The sequence below is a fragment of the Trichosurus vulpecula genome, chromosome 1 (genome assembly GCF_011100635.1).
Source record: "Trichosurus vulpecula isolate mTriVul1 chromosome 1, mTriVul1.pri, whole genome shotgun sequence".
Lineage (NCBI taxonomy): Eukaryota > Metazoa > Chordata > Mammalia > Diprotodontia > Phalangeridae > Trichosurus > Trichosurus vulpecula.
In genome coordinates, this window is record NC_050573.1 from 482,168,893 (window position 1) to 482,185,163 (window position 16,271).

Consider the following 16,271-nt stretch of genomic DNA (forward strand, 5'->3'; position numbering starts at 1 on the left):
GAAAGTGGGCTGGTGACTTTGCATAGCCCTCCCTCACTTAAATCCAATTCACTTGCAAGTCACGATATTGCCTTCCTGATATCACTGTCCTCTTCAAGATACAAAAAGCAAGTAGCAAGGCAAGAGACAAAGTCACAGTTAAAGGCAGCAAAAACAAAGGAAATTCTTTAATCTTATCGATAGAGTAAATAAATACTTAAACTCAACCTTTTGACGTAAGAGTCTACAGATGAGGCTCAATAAAAATTTCAAGCTTAAAGAAATAATATATAAAGATGAGAACAGGTTCATTAGCAGCAATGGTGCAAAAGGGATAGATCCATATATTTTCCCACAAACTATCTTTGTAATGGCTATAGTCAATCAAGAGATTGGCTAAATAATTTTTTAAAAGATCCAGTACTCTATTACAAATATGAAAGTTAATTAACTGCTTAATGAAAGAAAGCACTGATAGCACAGTAAGAAAGATCTGGTCCCCACGGTTTCCATTATCTCAGTGAGCACAAATGAAATGTCTGGAATTCATTCTCATCCTACCTTTACTTTGGAGAACCCCTACCTTGTTCCAAAGCACATTTTTGTTGCCACCTCTTCCAGGAGGGTTTTCCTAATTCCCTAAGTCTTCAACATACTCTGTCCATTGTAATTACTTTACATTTATTTCTGTGTTAATTTTTATATACTTTATATTTACTTATATCTCCCCCAAAAAGCTCCTTGAGGGTATAAGAATTTTCTTTTTTTTTTTTTGGCCTCATTTCCCCCAAGATCTAACATGGTTACTTGAACATATCATACATAATCAACATTTGTTAAACTAAATTGAATTTACTAGAACCTCTTAAGTTTAATAAAAAGAAAAACTGAATTCATGCAACTTAGTAGTGAATCTGATTTGAAAGAAATTAAGAGAGAGAATTTTTTAACAGGAGGGGCATTTGATCAAGGGTCAGAAGACTTGAGTTATAGTCCCAGCTCAGCTCTAGTTAGCCATGTGAACACTGAAAAATCACACCACCACTCTGAGCTCATTTTTTCTCATCTATAAAATGAATGAGTTAAACTGGTCATCTCAAGAGTCCCCTAACAGCTCAAATAATAGGTCCATCTGGAAAATAGTGAGAATAATCCTTCCCCTTAGAGAACTGTTTTGGAAGATCAATGTAACAATACAGGTAAAAAAATTTAAGACCATCACATTACTTTTCTTCATTTAAAAAATAAAATCTTGAAACATAAAAGGCTTCCTCAGATAAAGTTAGAATACTGACCAAAAGAATATTAGAGGGTAAAAAAACTGACTACTAAACATTATTGTGAAATATATGTGAAACAGAAGGATGGATATATGAGTAGGATAACAGTATATTTTATAGCATATTATATAAAAATAAGCATTTAAAATTTAGTGAACCACTTAAATCTAACATGAAAATTAAACCTATCCTATTAATCTATGAATAGTTTGAATTTTCTACTTACATTATTTGCAAACTCTCTGCTGTTAAATTATTCCACATAATCTCATTCGCCTGAAGACTTTCATTTTCTTCAAGTAAAGAAGCATCAAACTCAATTTCTTGCTCCTCAATAGCTGGTGATCTGGTAAAACATGGAAAATAGTGGTGATTCGGATTGCATGTACTATTCATCATATACCAAGGACAAATATACATCACAGTATGACAGCAAGAAGCAACTTGTCCAAACCTCTCATTTTACCAATGAGTTAAGTGAAGCTGAGATATTAAGTGATTTCCCCACCCACAGAGGTGATAGTTGAACTCAGGTCCTTAGATGAGAAATTCATTGTGCTCTTTTATACCACAACTTGCATGGACAAATTCTTGGGACAGAACAAGAATACATTTGCTCATTCAAAGATAATATTAATAAAAATACTTATTTTTATGAGATAAACTTACACGCAAATAACTAAGGACAAATGAAACCATTCAGTTCACTTTCTTCCTGAAGATATAAATTGTGAAAGAGAAGATACATTTACATGTGTAAAGGCAAAGTATTGCTCTAAGTGATGCTATAGTAAAACTGAAAATGCATTAATTCAAAATGACTAACAGCAATTCTGTAACTGACATATGTATACATAATCATTAGCATTCTCTCCCTTCTGAAGTTACCTGTTATTTACTTACATATGTACACATTGTATACACCTCTACCCAGCAGAATCCAAGATCTTAGAAAAGGTCTCATTTTTGTCTTTGCACTCTCAAAGCCTAGGATAGTGCCTTGTACATAGTATGCATGTTAGTTGAACTGAATTGCTTTGAGATTAAAATATTACTTTCAAAATCACTAAAATTCAATAATTAAAATAATTTTTTTTTGCCTTACAATGCCTTTACATTTAACTATATTTTACTCTTCTGACATAAATGCTGAAAGTAGAGTGGAAATCTCATACCTGTAAACATCTATGAAATTGTTGTATTCCGTGCTAGGATCAATCTGCTCAACTGATGTCTGAATCTCTTTATGGACATTGACTATCTCCTCTGTAACAAGACTGGTAATCTGGCTGTATTCATCAAATATACTTTTTCTAAGAATAAAAATATAAATTATCAACATCTTTTAATTTTGAAAGAGACTGAAATAAAAGCAAAATAACAAACATTAGATTTACTAGACGAGTTGTATTTCAACGACTGTTTATGAAACTCCTTATTTCAAATACCTTTAGAAGCAAGTAAAGGACTTTATAATGTAAAAGAATAAAAGAGTTTGAAATATTCAGCCAATGACATGAGAACAGTTGAAAACAACTACGCATTATAGATGTAAGTTAACAGAAGGAAAAAATATGAATGACTACAGTAGTCAGAGGAGGCCTTGAAGAGTAGACTTATGGAAGAAAGGAAGGGTTTACTAGGCAATAGAAAGACCAAAGACAAAAATTTGAGAATAACCTGCAGCATATTTGGAAGACAGTGAGAAAATTTACCTAGACTTAAGTAGAGTAGGGTATGCCTGTTGGAGAATAGTGAGAAAGGAGGTTGTACAAGATGTAGTTACTATTCTTGAATACTAAGAGTTTATGAGCCTGGGGATAGTGAAACAATGGTGGGAGAAGTGAAAGGCTTAGTAGAGAAAACTTGTTTACTTGTTTATTTAATTTTAAATTGTATGGTAGTAGGACACCAAAGAGGAGATATCCAATAAACAGCAAGAAATGTGAAACTAGAAAGTGGCTAAAAGACTAAGGCTTAGTGCACTGAAGAAAGGGAAGCAGCATGCTCAAAGAGAAGTAAGAAATACTGGTTTGTGAATCTAAAGGTGGCTCTGCCACCAGCCCCTTGTGTGGTTTTAGTCATATCATTTTACCTCCCTAGCATTCAATTTTTTCATCTATAAAATTAGGGGCTTAGGCTATATTCTTCATCCTTCCTGGGTCATGGAATCACTCTTTTGGCTGACTGAAGAAGCTTATGTAACCCATCTCAGATTAATATTTTTATATTCCTAAAACAAAATACATAGGACTATGAAGGAAATCAATTAGATTGAAATAGTTATCAAAAAAAATTTATCTTGCCCTACAAGAAAGGAAGGGAAAAGGGGATGAGAGGGGAGGGGGGTGATAGAGGGGAGGGCTGACTGGGGAACAGGGCAACCAGAATATAAGCCATCTTGGAGTGGGGGGGGAGGGTAGAAATGGGGAGAAAATTCGTAATTCAAAATGTTGTGAAAATCAATGCTGAAAACCAAATATGTTAAATAAATAAATTGCATTTAAAAAAAAAATTTTAAGTACATGGGCCCCAAATTAAAAACATGTGGACGAGATGATTCTAAGATCCCTTTTAGTTTTATGCCTCTATAGCATTCTACTATTATCCTGTGATCTTCAGTGATTTTGTGTGAATAAGCCAATTAATACTTTAGTTGAGAAAATGGAACGAGCACTGGGATTTGGAGCCAGAGGACCTGGGTTCAGATCCTGCTCTCCTACTTATTACTTTATGGGCTAGGTGTTTCTATTTTATTAATAATTAAACTTATTTAAGTGGCCCTTCCCACTGTTTTTTAGTTTGTACTTTTAAAATTCTAATTAGGCTACGTTACCCAATAACTTCTTAATGGGAAAGCACTAGAAACTAGAATTTCTGATATCCTACAATTCAAATTATCAACCTAATTATTCACCAAAATTAATTAAATAATATAATATAAATTTTATATTATTTTTAATTATATATTATTTGTATACATAGTACGCAATTAATTATGTAATATATGTGAAAATATATTACATAATATTGGGATTAAAATATAAATGATCTAAAATTATAACTAATTAAATACTATTATAATAATGACTGAATAATAGCATAATTACAAATAAATAATAGTATTGTTCCAAAATTCACTAGAGCTGCCAGTAGGTTAGTTTCTTAGAACAAAGGTGTCAGAGTCTCTACTAACAAGGAAATATTTAACAAAATAAATAAAAATACAATAAAACATAGATAATGCCAAGTTACAGTTTTCTAAGTTAATATGTGGCTTCAGGGATCAATTTCTATTTGAATTTGACACCACTGGTGATGTTTTGTGAGTGAAGAGTTTGTAAGTTTGTGGGAAGAAGTCAAGAGGAATGAAAGACTTTCACAAACAAGAATAACTAGCCTTTGTAAATCCTTCTAATTATTTAAAAGTCTAAGAGTGGGAAATAATTTAAAAATTTTCTGGAAAAATATGTATTAAGCAACCTACTAGAACTCTTGACTCATCAGGTATTCCATCATTCCCCCAACATACCAGATAACAAAGCTATTATTATATAATTAGTAAGTGAAACATATGCTAAGTTATAATATATATATATATACACATGTGTGTATGTACATGTGTGTATGTATATATATATATACACACACACATATACATATATATTTATAGTCACAGTAATCATTCACTAAACTGGGACTATATCCAATTAAATTTAAAATTACCAACATATTTGAACACTCAGAAACAATAAAGTAACAGAAAAATCTTCAAAAACTCAACTGTACTAATCACCAATATTTACCATTCAAAAACCACATGAAAAGAGGTACATAATCTGCCTTAGATGTACAACTACATAATTTGCATAACCAACTTTCTTTAGTGTCAAAAAATAAAACACATACTACAGAAGAAATGTAAAAGCAAATTGCTTAGTTTATCCATAGTTTTTAAATAAGTGTCAATAAAGATCTGTCTGCATAGGCGATTGAAATACTAAAACAGCAATATACTGAAATACCTTTGAGAGATTTTCTGCAGTGTCCAGAAATTATAATCATAAATAGAGGGGTTGCCAGATATTCTAGAATACCCTCACAAAATGTCTCAACTACCAATATGTGTAAAGGCTTTAAGGCACCAGCCTGTGAGAAACTAGATAGTACAGCACACATAACTTCATGTGAATGTCACCCTAATATTTACCATATTTTTACAAATTCCTTAACCTGTTTGAATTCTGGCTGTGGGTTCCAGCCATAGAATCACTCATAGGTTCACTCAAATCTAGTCCTGACAATGGAGACTGATATAAACACAGGGTTTGTTTTAAAAGGTAACTGGGAGGTTAAGTTAATTCTAAAGTACTCTTCAGATTCATAATAGCCTTGTCATTAGGGAGAGGCACAGTGGAGAAAGGAGCAAAAGAAGTCTAGGAAACAGAACAAATCAGAATTACAGAACTAGAAAGGAATTCCAATGGAAAATTTCTCAGAAATGATTTAGGCTACCATGGGTTCTTAGTGGGAACATAACCAGAAATATGGCATTGGAGTGAGGAAAACCTGGTACATACACTAGCTATGTGACCCTGGGCAGGTCACATAAGATCTCAGCATCCCAAGCAACTCTATAATTATTTGACGTAATCACAGAAAGTGAAAGACAAGAGAGGAAACAAGGTATTACGTGAATAAAATACAAAGACTTGTCTAAACATAGTCATCCCTTTAAAAATGTAAAAAAAAGTACTTTGAACTGGAGGGAGAACTTGTCATTGGCTAACTGATAAGTGACCAAACTGGAGCTGGCCTTTAAAAGAAAAGCCTACTAGCCTAGAAAGAGTCTGAGAGAGTTTGAAGTGCAATTAAGATGTATCTAGGAAGGAACAAAGAAACATACTTTCTGTGGAGGACCAGGCACAAAGGAGCATCATTTTATTCAGGAAGCAGTTTAAAGGAACAAGACTTGTACAACAAAGAAGAGAACCAACTATGGATTCTAATATATAACTAGCCTTATTAATTGAGAGCTGAGCTGCATAAGGATGATTGAGATAAGCATTCACAAGGAGAACAAGGACATTGGATCTCTACAACACTCAAGGAATAAGCTGTCTTGGTCACATGTATTACCTACATTTATGCCTTACTATAAGTTTACTCTCAGACATCACACAGATGTTCTATATATTTGTGGAAGTGTATATTAGATGTATGGGGGAGTGGGGGAAGAAGTGTTTTGTGACTACTATCCTGATTAGGCTAACTTAGTAGATGCCTTTGCTTTGAAGGTAATTATATCTACTGGCTGACTATTAAAGGTAATCTCACTGGTGAGGACTAATGAGTTATAGTTTCAGGGACCCTGGTATCTTTTAGAGTAGTCACTCCACTCAAGGACCTAATCTGAAAATATACTGACCTGAAAACCTGTGACATAGATTGCCCAGTGAAGTCAATACATAAGAGAACGTCTGGTTCTTAGAACTTTATAATTGCAAATGTTGGAAAATTATTCCTGACTTCCTATGGAATCTTGAATAGCATTCAAAGGTAGAATTCCAAGTGAAAAAACCGTAAGCACTCCGATAAATACTTTGATTTTCATTTCTCAGCTCCAGGCATTTTCTCTCGCTATCCCCCATGCTATTAGTCCAATTAGACTCTCCCTCTTCTGTTCCTCTGCTCCAACTACTGACCTCCCTAGCTTCCTTAAACTATCAGCTAAAATCCCACCATCTACAGGGAGACTTCCTCAACCACTTTTATTCTACTGCCTACCTTCTGTTACTTCCTATTCATCCTGTATAGAGATTGCTTTGTATAGATTTGTTTGCATGTTGTCTCCTCCGTTAGACTGGAAACTTGAGAGCAGAGACTGCTTGCCTCTTTTTATATCCTCAAAAAGCAACAGTGCCTGGTGTGCTTAATAAATGTCTGATAGATTAACTGATCAGAGATATACAGTTGTATTTCTGATACTTCTCCTGAATCCGGTGGGAAAATTCATGCCTGTGTCATTCCCCCCCGCCCCGTGTATACACACACACACACACACACACACACACGTAAACATACATACACACATACCTGTATGTATGCCTATTTGTATAGATGTACATATCTTGTAAGATTTGGTAGTTTCTTGCTTTTACCCCTAAAAATCAGCTCTTAATATCCCTCTTTTCGAGAAGTAACATACATGACTTCCCTTCTTTTTTCCTTTACCTAGCTGCCACATAACTGCATATCTGAAGTTATTTGCTACCAAATGTAAGAATTTAAATGGGCATAAGAAACTGCCCGTATTCCCTTATTTTAAAACTCCTTGGAAGACTCTCTTTCCAAATGCTACAAGTGGCCCTAATTTACCTCCACAGCTAATATTTCTACAGGGCAAGTCTACCCATATCACTGCCCTACTCAGAAAGCTTCACTGGCTCCCAACTGCCTGCAAGATAAAACAGAAACTCCTCCGTGAGGCACTTAAAGCCATTTATAATCTGAATCTTTCCAGGGTGACGACAGAATACCTTCTCTCATATGCTTTTCACTCCACTCATACTGCTCTGCTTGCTATTATCTGAACACGGCTTTCCTTTTCTTCTCTCCATGCCTTTGCCCAGGCTGCCCTCAAGTCTAGAAATGTCTCCCTCAATCCGACTCCCTGGAATCTCTTCAAGGCTCAATTTAATTTGCCCCATCTTTGAAGTGACCTTTCCTGATTGCCTCAGTTGTAGTTCACACCAAAACCACTCCACCACTGTATTTTTCTTGTACATAACCCTTAGCTTCCCAGTGTAGAATGTAAGATCCTTGAAAGCATCCTCAGGACCAAGCAGAGTCAACTGATGAAAGCATGAGCTGACTTATTACTTAGATTATTGGCAAAATAATTCAAAGAGAAGGTGGGCTGAGGGGCAGCATTTTTAGTGGAAAAAAAAATACCACTAAACTAGAATTGAAATTGGATATCTGGGGTTAGTCTGTCTGACTAACTGTCTGACCCTTAGAAAGTCACTTCAACTCTCTGGGTCTCAATTTCCTCACCTGTAAAATGAGAGATGTGGTTGAGATGATATCTAAGTTGCTGTCCAGCTCTGATATTCTGTGATTATAAATCACTTCCCTTGGGTAGATGTGGGACCTAAGAGTGGACAACAAAGGAACAAAGGAGCCTCCAGTTCCAGGTTGTGAAAACCTTTTATCTCTACTGATTGTCTCCTGTCCACCATAGGTTCCCAAAGTGGGCAATACTGCTCACTGCGGGGCGGGGGAGAACTAGAACAATCAGTGGGACAGGAGGTAGTAGCCACAGGTACAACTGGGGGGAGTTGAATAAAAATAAGGGGACGGTGGAAGCATAAGAAGAAAATTTTGAAAAACCACTAGTACATGTTTCATCTGTTATATAACAGAGTTAAAGTCCTAGTGATTACATTATTTTCCAAATAAACACACAAAACGCTAGTTATAACCAATCAGTGGTCAAGTCCCTGACAGTTCTTAACAAGCAAGTATTGGCAGGTGAATGCGTCACACATTGTCAGAAATCCAGCATGCATTGCCAGGAATATGTCCATGTAATGACTTGTTTACAATATGATACTGTATACTATATGGTATATGGTTATGTGATCACAATATTGTGTTATCAAAATTTCAATGCAGGAAAAAACCCCACAAGTTTACAATAAATTATTAAATTTAAGATACATCATTTTTGTAAAAAGTATTTTATATTTTTTTAAAATGACACAAATTTCAAAAAAAAAAACAACCTGCTAAATGGTTAAAGAAAGTAGACTGGGGGATGGGGGAGCACTGAATAATTTTTTTTTTAAATGGGGGCTGTAGGCCAAATAAGTTTGGGAACCTCTGGTCTCTACCACCACCACCACCACTCCCATCCTTCCCACAGAATTTAAGCTCCTAGAGTTCAGGAGCTTTTTGTTTTTGTCTAGATATTTTCAATGCCTACCACATAACAGATGCTTAATAAACGCTTGCTGAATTAATGAATGAATTAATAACAGCTTCCAAAGCACAGCAAAAGAAGCAAAGAACCAATATATCAGAAAAACACGTTTCCAGTTTCCCCAAACAAAATCCTTTCACCAGGCAAGCCAAGTCACATGACCCTTTTGCTCTAAGGCTATCATAGGATGGAAGTGACCTAGCACAGGTATACAGAGCAGATGATGAAGTACGGCATCATAGCGTGAAGGCTGAAGAGTTGGGATTATGAAATAAGTAAGCAGAGTGCTTTTCTCTCTCCCTTCTTTCTTATATTCATTCAAGTAAGTGTTATACACAAAACATGTGCAAGGCACAATGCTAAAAACTGAAAGAAATGGAAAAACAAGATATAGTTATCCCCTACAAGGAGTTCATAAACTAGCATATCATCCTGATAGGTTCCTTCTCTTTGTATTATCTCCTGTCTTGTTCTTTACTTCTTCCCTATTGCATCGTGATTATGCTTTTTGCTAACTGGGATCATTTCAGTTACTCTACTTGTATCTACAGCGCATAATATGTGTAGGTGTTTGTTGGCTGATTTCCACGCACTTTACTTAGCAATATTGTTCAGAATCGACTCTAATTACTTCTCAACCTGTCCACTGCAATTAAGAGAGCTATCGAAACTCTTTTACAATTCTCTTAAGCAGAAAAGTAGCTACTCCTCACTTCCTGGCTTTGTGTGAATGGGTGGACTCTAAGATTCCTGGTCTTAGTCAGTTAACTGACTAAGTTAACTCTGTCCCACCAAGCTAACTCCGGAAATTCACTGTACAATTATTCTTAAGAGATAGTCAAAGACTTTCTTTTGTAGAATCTTAGAGCAGGATAATCTTAAAGATTATCAAGTCCTAATTTTACAAAACAGTGAACTGAAGCCCACAAAGGTAAAACTGTCACTTGCCCAAGGATACTCAGGTAGTGAAAGAGCCAAGAAGAGAGCCTCATATAACTTGCCACTGCAAGCAGTGTTCTTTCCACTATTCCACAACATTATTCTGATCCTTTCTTTCTCATTTTCTTTTCCATCCCCCCAAGACTCCCAGTAGCTGAAATGAATGCCCTTAATCTACTCCTTTCAGTGGAACTCAAGAAAATACTAAATTTCACACAAGGGAAAATCAAGTCCCTTAAGAAGACTTTCTGGCAGAAGATTCAGAAACTAAGCAAAGCCTAGCTAGTGAACCTTTCTGAAGGCTACAGTGGTTTTACTATTTAAAAGCTTCCTAATCCTTGTAGAATGGGCAGCTAATCAATTGTACTTAATTGCTAATTGACTAGAAGTGGGATTTTTATGGTTGTTCTATTGTTGTGGACAAACAGGAGATACAAAAAATGGCACACTGACAGTGTGTTGCTGGGCTGGGAAATCCAGGAGGAAAAATGATCAGATTTAGGAAACAGCCACAGTTTATAAAGATGATGATTGTACTACTACTATATAATAATAATAACAAAAATAATTAGCATATGGCACTTTTAAAGTTTGTGAAGCACTTTATAAATATTACTTCATTTCATCCTCACAACTGAGAGATAGATGCTATTATTATCCTCATTCTACAGAAACAGGCAGAGGTTAAATGATCTGCCCAGGTTCACAGAGCTAGTTAAGTATCTGAGGCTATATCTGAATGGAGATCTCCCCAATTCCAGATCCAGTGATCTGGCCAGTATGTTATTAAACTTCCTCTAGCAAAAATCTAACATGTGGGGAAATAAAGGTAAAGAGAAGGAAATATGTAAAATCAGCATGGGTAATGCCCTTATTTGGTATGGAGAATACAAATCAATCCAAAAAGCATTTATTGAACTCCTACTATGTCAGGAAGGTATACAAAGAAAAAATATATATGGCTCCTGCCCTCCAGGAGTTTAAATTCCACTAGGTGGACACAAGATGTACACAAATGCACAATATAATCAAAACAAATGGAAAGTAACTGGGGAGGGGGGGAGGGGGAGGTGTGCCACGAGGTGTTACTACCTGAGAGAAATCAGGAAAGATCTCCTGAAGAAGGAACATGGGTTGGGTTTGAAGGGAGCCAGGAGTTCCAAAAGGCAGAAATAAGGAGGGAGAACCTTCCAGGAATGCTGCTTATCCAAAGCCGAAGAGGTGGAAGATCAGGAAGGGGACCAAGGTAAGGTATGGAGACTAGTATGGCTAGAAAAACTAGTGCACAAGAGGGAGGATGTGAGACCCATTCACAGCAAGATTCATCCAAACCACATTAGGAAGGGTTTTAAAATCCAAACCAAAGAGTTTGTATTTGATCCTAGAAGTAGGTAATTTATAGGGATTAGGCTTTTGTTGCTGTTTATTTATAGAGAGCCATCAGGTTTCTGAGTAGGGGAATGACTGGGTCAGACCTCTGTTTTAGAATGTCAGTTCGAACATTATCCCAGAGAGGAAAGGCTCCAATTGCTGTTTTTCAATCATGTTATGACTCTTTGTGATGTCATTTGGAGTTTCCTGGCAAAGGTATTGGAGTGGTTTGCCATTTCCTTCTCTAGCTCATTTTACAGATTAGGAAAAATGAGGCAAAACAAGTTTAAGTGACTTGTCACATAACTAGTAAGTGTCTGAGGCCGAATTTGAACTCAGGCAGATGAGTCTAATTTCAGGCCTGGTGCTCTATCCACTGTGCTACCTGACTGCCCAAAGGCTCAAAGCAGGTACACAAATAAGGAAGTATTACGATACAAGCAAATGGATAATGATCTTATGGCTCTGACCAAGTGAAGTGAGACAATAAGATGGATGCAAGATGGAATTGAGATACAATCAAAAAGTCTCTGCAAATAACTGGACATGGGCAGGGAATGAGAGTGAAGCATTGAGGTAAACACTAGATTCCAAAACAAAGTGAGTAAAAGAATTGTGGTGCTCTACACGGAAATAACAAAGTTAAGAGAAAAGATGTTATGTGTATGTGTTTGTGCGTGTGTGTCTAGATAGACACATGTGTTTATTTAAGTATATGTACGTATTGTGTCCCAAAAGCATTAGTGCAAGTTAAACTGCACTAATGCTTTTGGCACATCCTCTGTATTGTATGAATGTCTATGAAAGTTATTAGATTAGAAATTATAATTAAATCAATAAGAACTGATAAGATCACTGAGAGGGATTATAGAGATAAAAGACTAGAATGGTATACACATTATTCAGGAAAAAGTAAAATAATAAAATTTATTGACTCATGATAAACTTCACAATTTTTTCCATCATTGAAATGTTTTTAATATGTAGTATTCTGCTGCAAATACTTCTTTTAGATGATCTGGCATTGAATTCCCAAAATTTTGACATATATTCTTTAAAGTCATCTTAATGAAACCACACTTATTACATGGGTTATTGAATGAATCTTTGACAAATAGCCCACTTTTCCAAAATTAGCCTTTATTACATTCCATAGATTTTCTATGGGGTTTAAATCAGATGAGTTGCCAGGTAACTGAAATATGTTTATCTTCATCTTTTGGATAAATTTGACCTTTGCTGATGTGTACAATGGTACAAGGTAATATTCCATCTCCATTTAGGTATTTCTGTAATTCCAGAAAAATTCTACTTCTCCATATAGCAATATAATTATTAGAGTTCATCATTCCCTCAATGGGGTCAGGGAAGTTTAAAAAAACAAGAAGTTTAAAAATTCCCAAAACATTTTTAGGAGGGATATTTTACAGTTTTGATGAAGATGTTCAAAACATAAAGGCTTACCTGGACTTGTTCTGACAGTGACCCAACCCCAGAGAGATCCTTCAGTATCTCTATAAATCAATGACGTATGCTATTTAAGAGCTAGAACATTTGGAGGTTTTCTTGGAATAATTTATATTTTTTAAAACCACAAAATTAAAAGTACAACAAAAGAGTATAACGAAACATGCATAGCACAAAACCCAGCAGTAAAAAAGGTGAGGAAACAGTTCAGCCTGGTCAGTGTCAGACTTCGCAAGTAAATGTACTATCAGTAGAAGAAAATATCAATGACTATTGCCGTCACAAAATAAAACCACATCGAAATGACTGACTATTTCAATTAATACAAACACTACTCTAGGACAGAGGTTTGGGGAACACCCAAACATAAAGGACAGGATGTCAATGATAATCTTGCAAAGGAGACTGAAAAGAACAAATGTGACAGATGGGAAGAGAACCACAATAAAGCACTGTCAGGAACATCCAGAAAATATTACTGGTCAAGAGTGGCAAATGCTTACAGAGGGGTCAAGAAGGATGTGGACTGAGAAAGACTTCTTTATTTTGCAACTAAAAGATTATATATCACCCCTAAGAGGGTAGTTTCCATTGAGGGGAAGGAAAGCAGCCAGATCACAAGGGGCTGAAGTGTGGGAGGTGAGAAAGTCGAGGTAACTAGCGTAAACAGGTTTTTCCAGGAGTATGGCTGGGAAAGGAGGAAAGATAAAGGATAATATCTTAAGGGGATGGAGTAGAGTCGAAAGATGTTTTTTAAGGATGGTATGTTTATGAGCAAAGAAGGAAGGAACCAGTGGAGAAGAAAAGACTGAAAGTTGGTGAGAACAGAGACTGATTGAAGTAAATAGAAGGATCAGTTCTTCTCTAGTGATGCAGAGAGGAGAGAATGGGAGGAAAACATTGAGATGATCTGACATGTTGAACTGAGAACACTTGAAGGATCGTTTCGATTGTTTCAGTGAAATGTGAAGTGAGATCTTCTGCTAAGGAGGAGGAGAAATGGGACAGTAAGTGGGTTAAGAAGAGAAGAGTCTGATACAGATATCAGGGAGAATTAAATAAAAAGTCAATCAGGGAAGAGTAAAAGCAACATTAAGGGCCCAGTTGACATTATAGAGCATAAATCTGTAGAGGTGTCAATCACCAAAACTATATGACTTCCCATCACTCTTCAATATTTCGTGGCATCCATATGCTATCATTTCTTCAGCCATTTCCCCAGTTGATTGATACTCACTTTGTTTCCTATTGTTTGCTGAATAAAAAGTGCTCATATAAAAAAAAAAACTATATAACTTCCTCCATGAGCATTCTGTAGCATGTAAGAAAAGGTATATGATTAACTATAAATAAGAAGAGAAGAGAGACCATAACAGAAAATAACTGGGTGTACAATATAATAATAATTTTTGTATGATATGTATTAAAATATTAATAGGGACAGAAAAAAGCAAAATTACTTTAGATCAATTCTGAACAAAAGAAAGTTTATCTTACAATGCGTTTATCATTTCTTCTTGCATTTTTTGTAATGAATCCAGGAGTTGAGGAAGTGTGGTATCATAATACTGATGTTGATGAAGCTGCGCCCCTTTCAAAGCCAATACATATTGATTATGCAACACATGAAGTTTCATTGTAGCTTTATCATAACGGTCTTTTGCCTTCTCTGTTTCCTTCCCTGAAGAAGAATAGAGAAAGATCAGCAGAATTAACTGTCATAAAAATTTTTTTTACTCCGTAAGATCGCTACCAAGTTATGGTTTAGTATCATTTGATGTTTTTCATAAATCAACCAGCAACTGCTAATCAATAAGCCTGTGCTCAGTCCTGTCCGAGATACTTTTGAGAAATAAGAAGAAAACTCATATGAATTAAAATCCCATATCTGCTATTTCCTTTGTCACCTAGAACAGGTCATTTAAACTCCCTGGATCTTAGTTTCCTCATCTGTGAAAAATGAGTGAGACTAAACGGCCTCCTAACTCCCTTTTGGCACTACGTCTATTATCCTTTAATCACCATCATCATCACTAGCAGCAGCATCATTCAATAAGGTGACGATGATAATAGTTAAAATGAGAACAATAAAGCAGAAACACTTCATATTTTACAAAGCACTTTAAGGCTTACACACTACTTAAGTGATTTGTTCATGGTCACACACAGCTAGTCAGTCAGTATCGGAACAGATTTGAGCATGGGAATCCTGATCAAGTACAATGTTCTTTCTTACAGCCTGCCTCACTACCTTAAGATATAGTACCTGTCCCCAAGTCACAGGAAATGAAAGCAAATAATACAAAACAATATCTAATTAAATGCTGAATTAAACAGTACCAGCTGAAAGGGCTATAAAAGTATAAAGGAAAGAGTTGGATTTAGTAACAAGAATACAATTTTAGTGCTGGGAGAGACTCTAGAAATTGTCTAGACTAATTCTCTCACCTTAGAGATGAAGCAATTAAGATGCAGAGAAGTTAACTAACTTGTCAAAGGCCTCACCAGCAATTCAGTGAAGAACTAGAAAATAAAGTATCTTAATTCTTTCCATTACACCATGAAGAGTTAGAGAAGTCATCTTAAAGATGTAGGATTTGATCTAGGCCTTTAAGAATGAGTTAAAAAAAATGGATAGGTGTTGCAGATGGAGAGGAGTAAATTATATATGTGGGAGGAACACAAACTGTAAAAACAGGAATAATTACAGTAAGTCTACAAGATAGTATGGAAACCAGCTTAATGAAAATGAGGGCTGCTTGAAAGGGAGTTGTGAGAAACTGAGGAGCTGGATACAGACAGATCACAGTAAGTCTCGAAAAAAACATGAAGAGCAGTTTAGACTAGATACAATAGAAAACAGTCAAGGAGCAGTACAGTAAAACAAAACAAAAAAAAGCCCATTATTTTAAAGTTTTTGTAGTTCATTCACAATAGAATGTCACATCTGTTGAGTGACTGATCAAAATCAATTATTAAGCATAATAAGACATTTTTGCTATGTTTTACTTTTATTTTTTCAATTAAAAGCTTTTAAAAATTAATCTATCCCTCCAACAGCAAATTTTAGAAAATTAAAATAAAAGCCTTGATACACAGATGCCTAGTCCAGAAAAAGAAATTCCTCCATTTTCCATGTCCAAATTTGTATGTTATCTTTTGTCATTTCAAGTTCACTACCTCTTGGCAGTATGTTTTGTCTTCATTCTTTTGGACTCTTTATATACAATTATATTATCCAAATTCTAAAG

General features: G+C 35.5%; 1 protein-coding gene across 3 annotated transcripts in view; it reads right to left on the bottom strand.

The window, feature by feature from the left end:
* The window catches only part of FER (FER tyrosine kinase), a 272,528-nt gene that overhangs the window by 195,240 nt on the left and 61,017 nt on the right, over positions 1-16,271 (bottom strand). For all 3 annotated transcript variants that reach the window (XM_036738466.1, XM_036738482.1, XM_036738474.1), the window contains 3 exons: positions 14,518-14,701; positions 2,435-2,572; positions 1,486-1,605 (listed from right to left, as the gene is read on the bottom strand). In XM_036738466.1, coding sequence (XP_036594361.1) covers positions 1,486-1,605; positions 2,435-2,572; positions 14,518-14,701 — 442 coding nt within the window. The remainder of the gene's footprint in view (positions 1-1,485; positions 1,606-2,434; positions 2,573-14,517; positions 14,702-16,271) is intronic.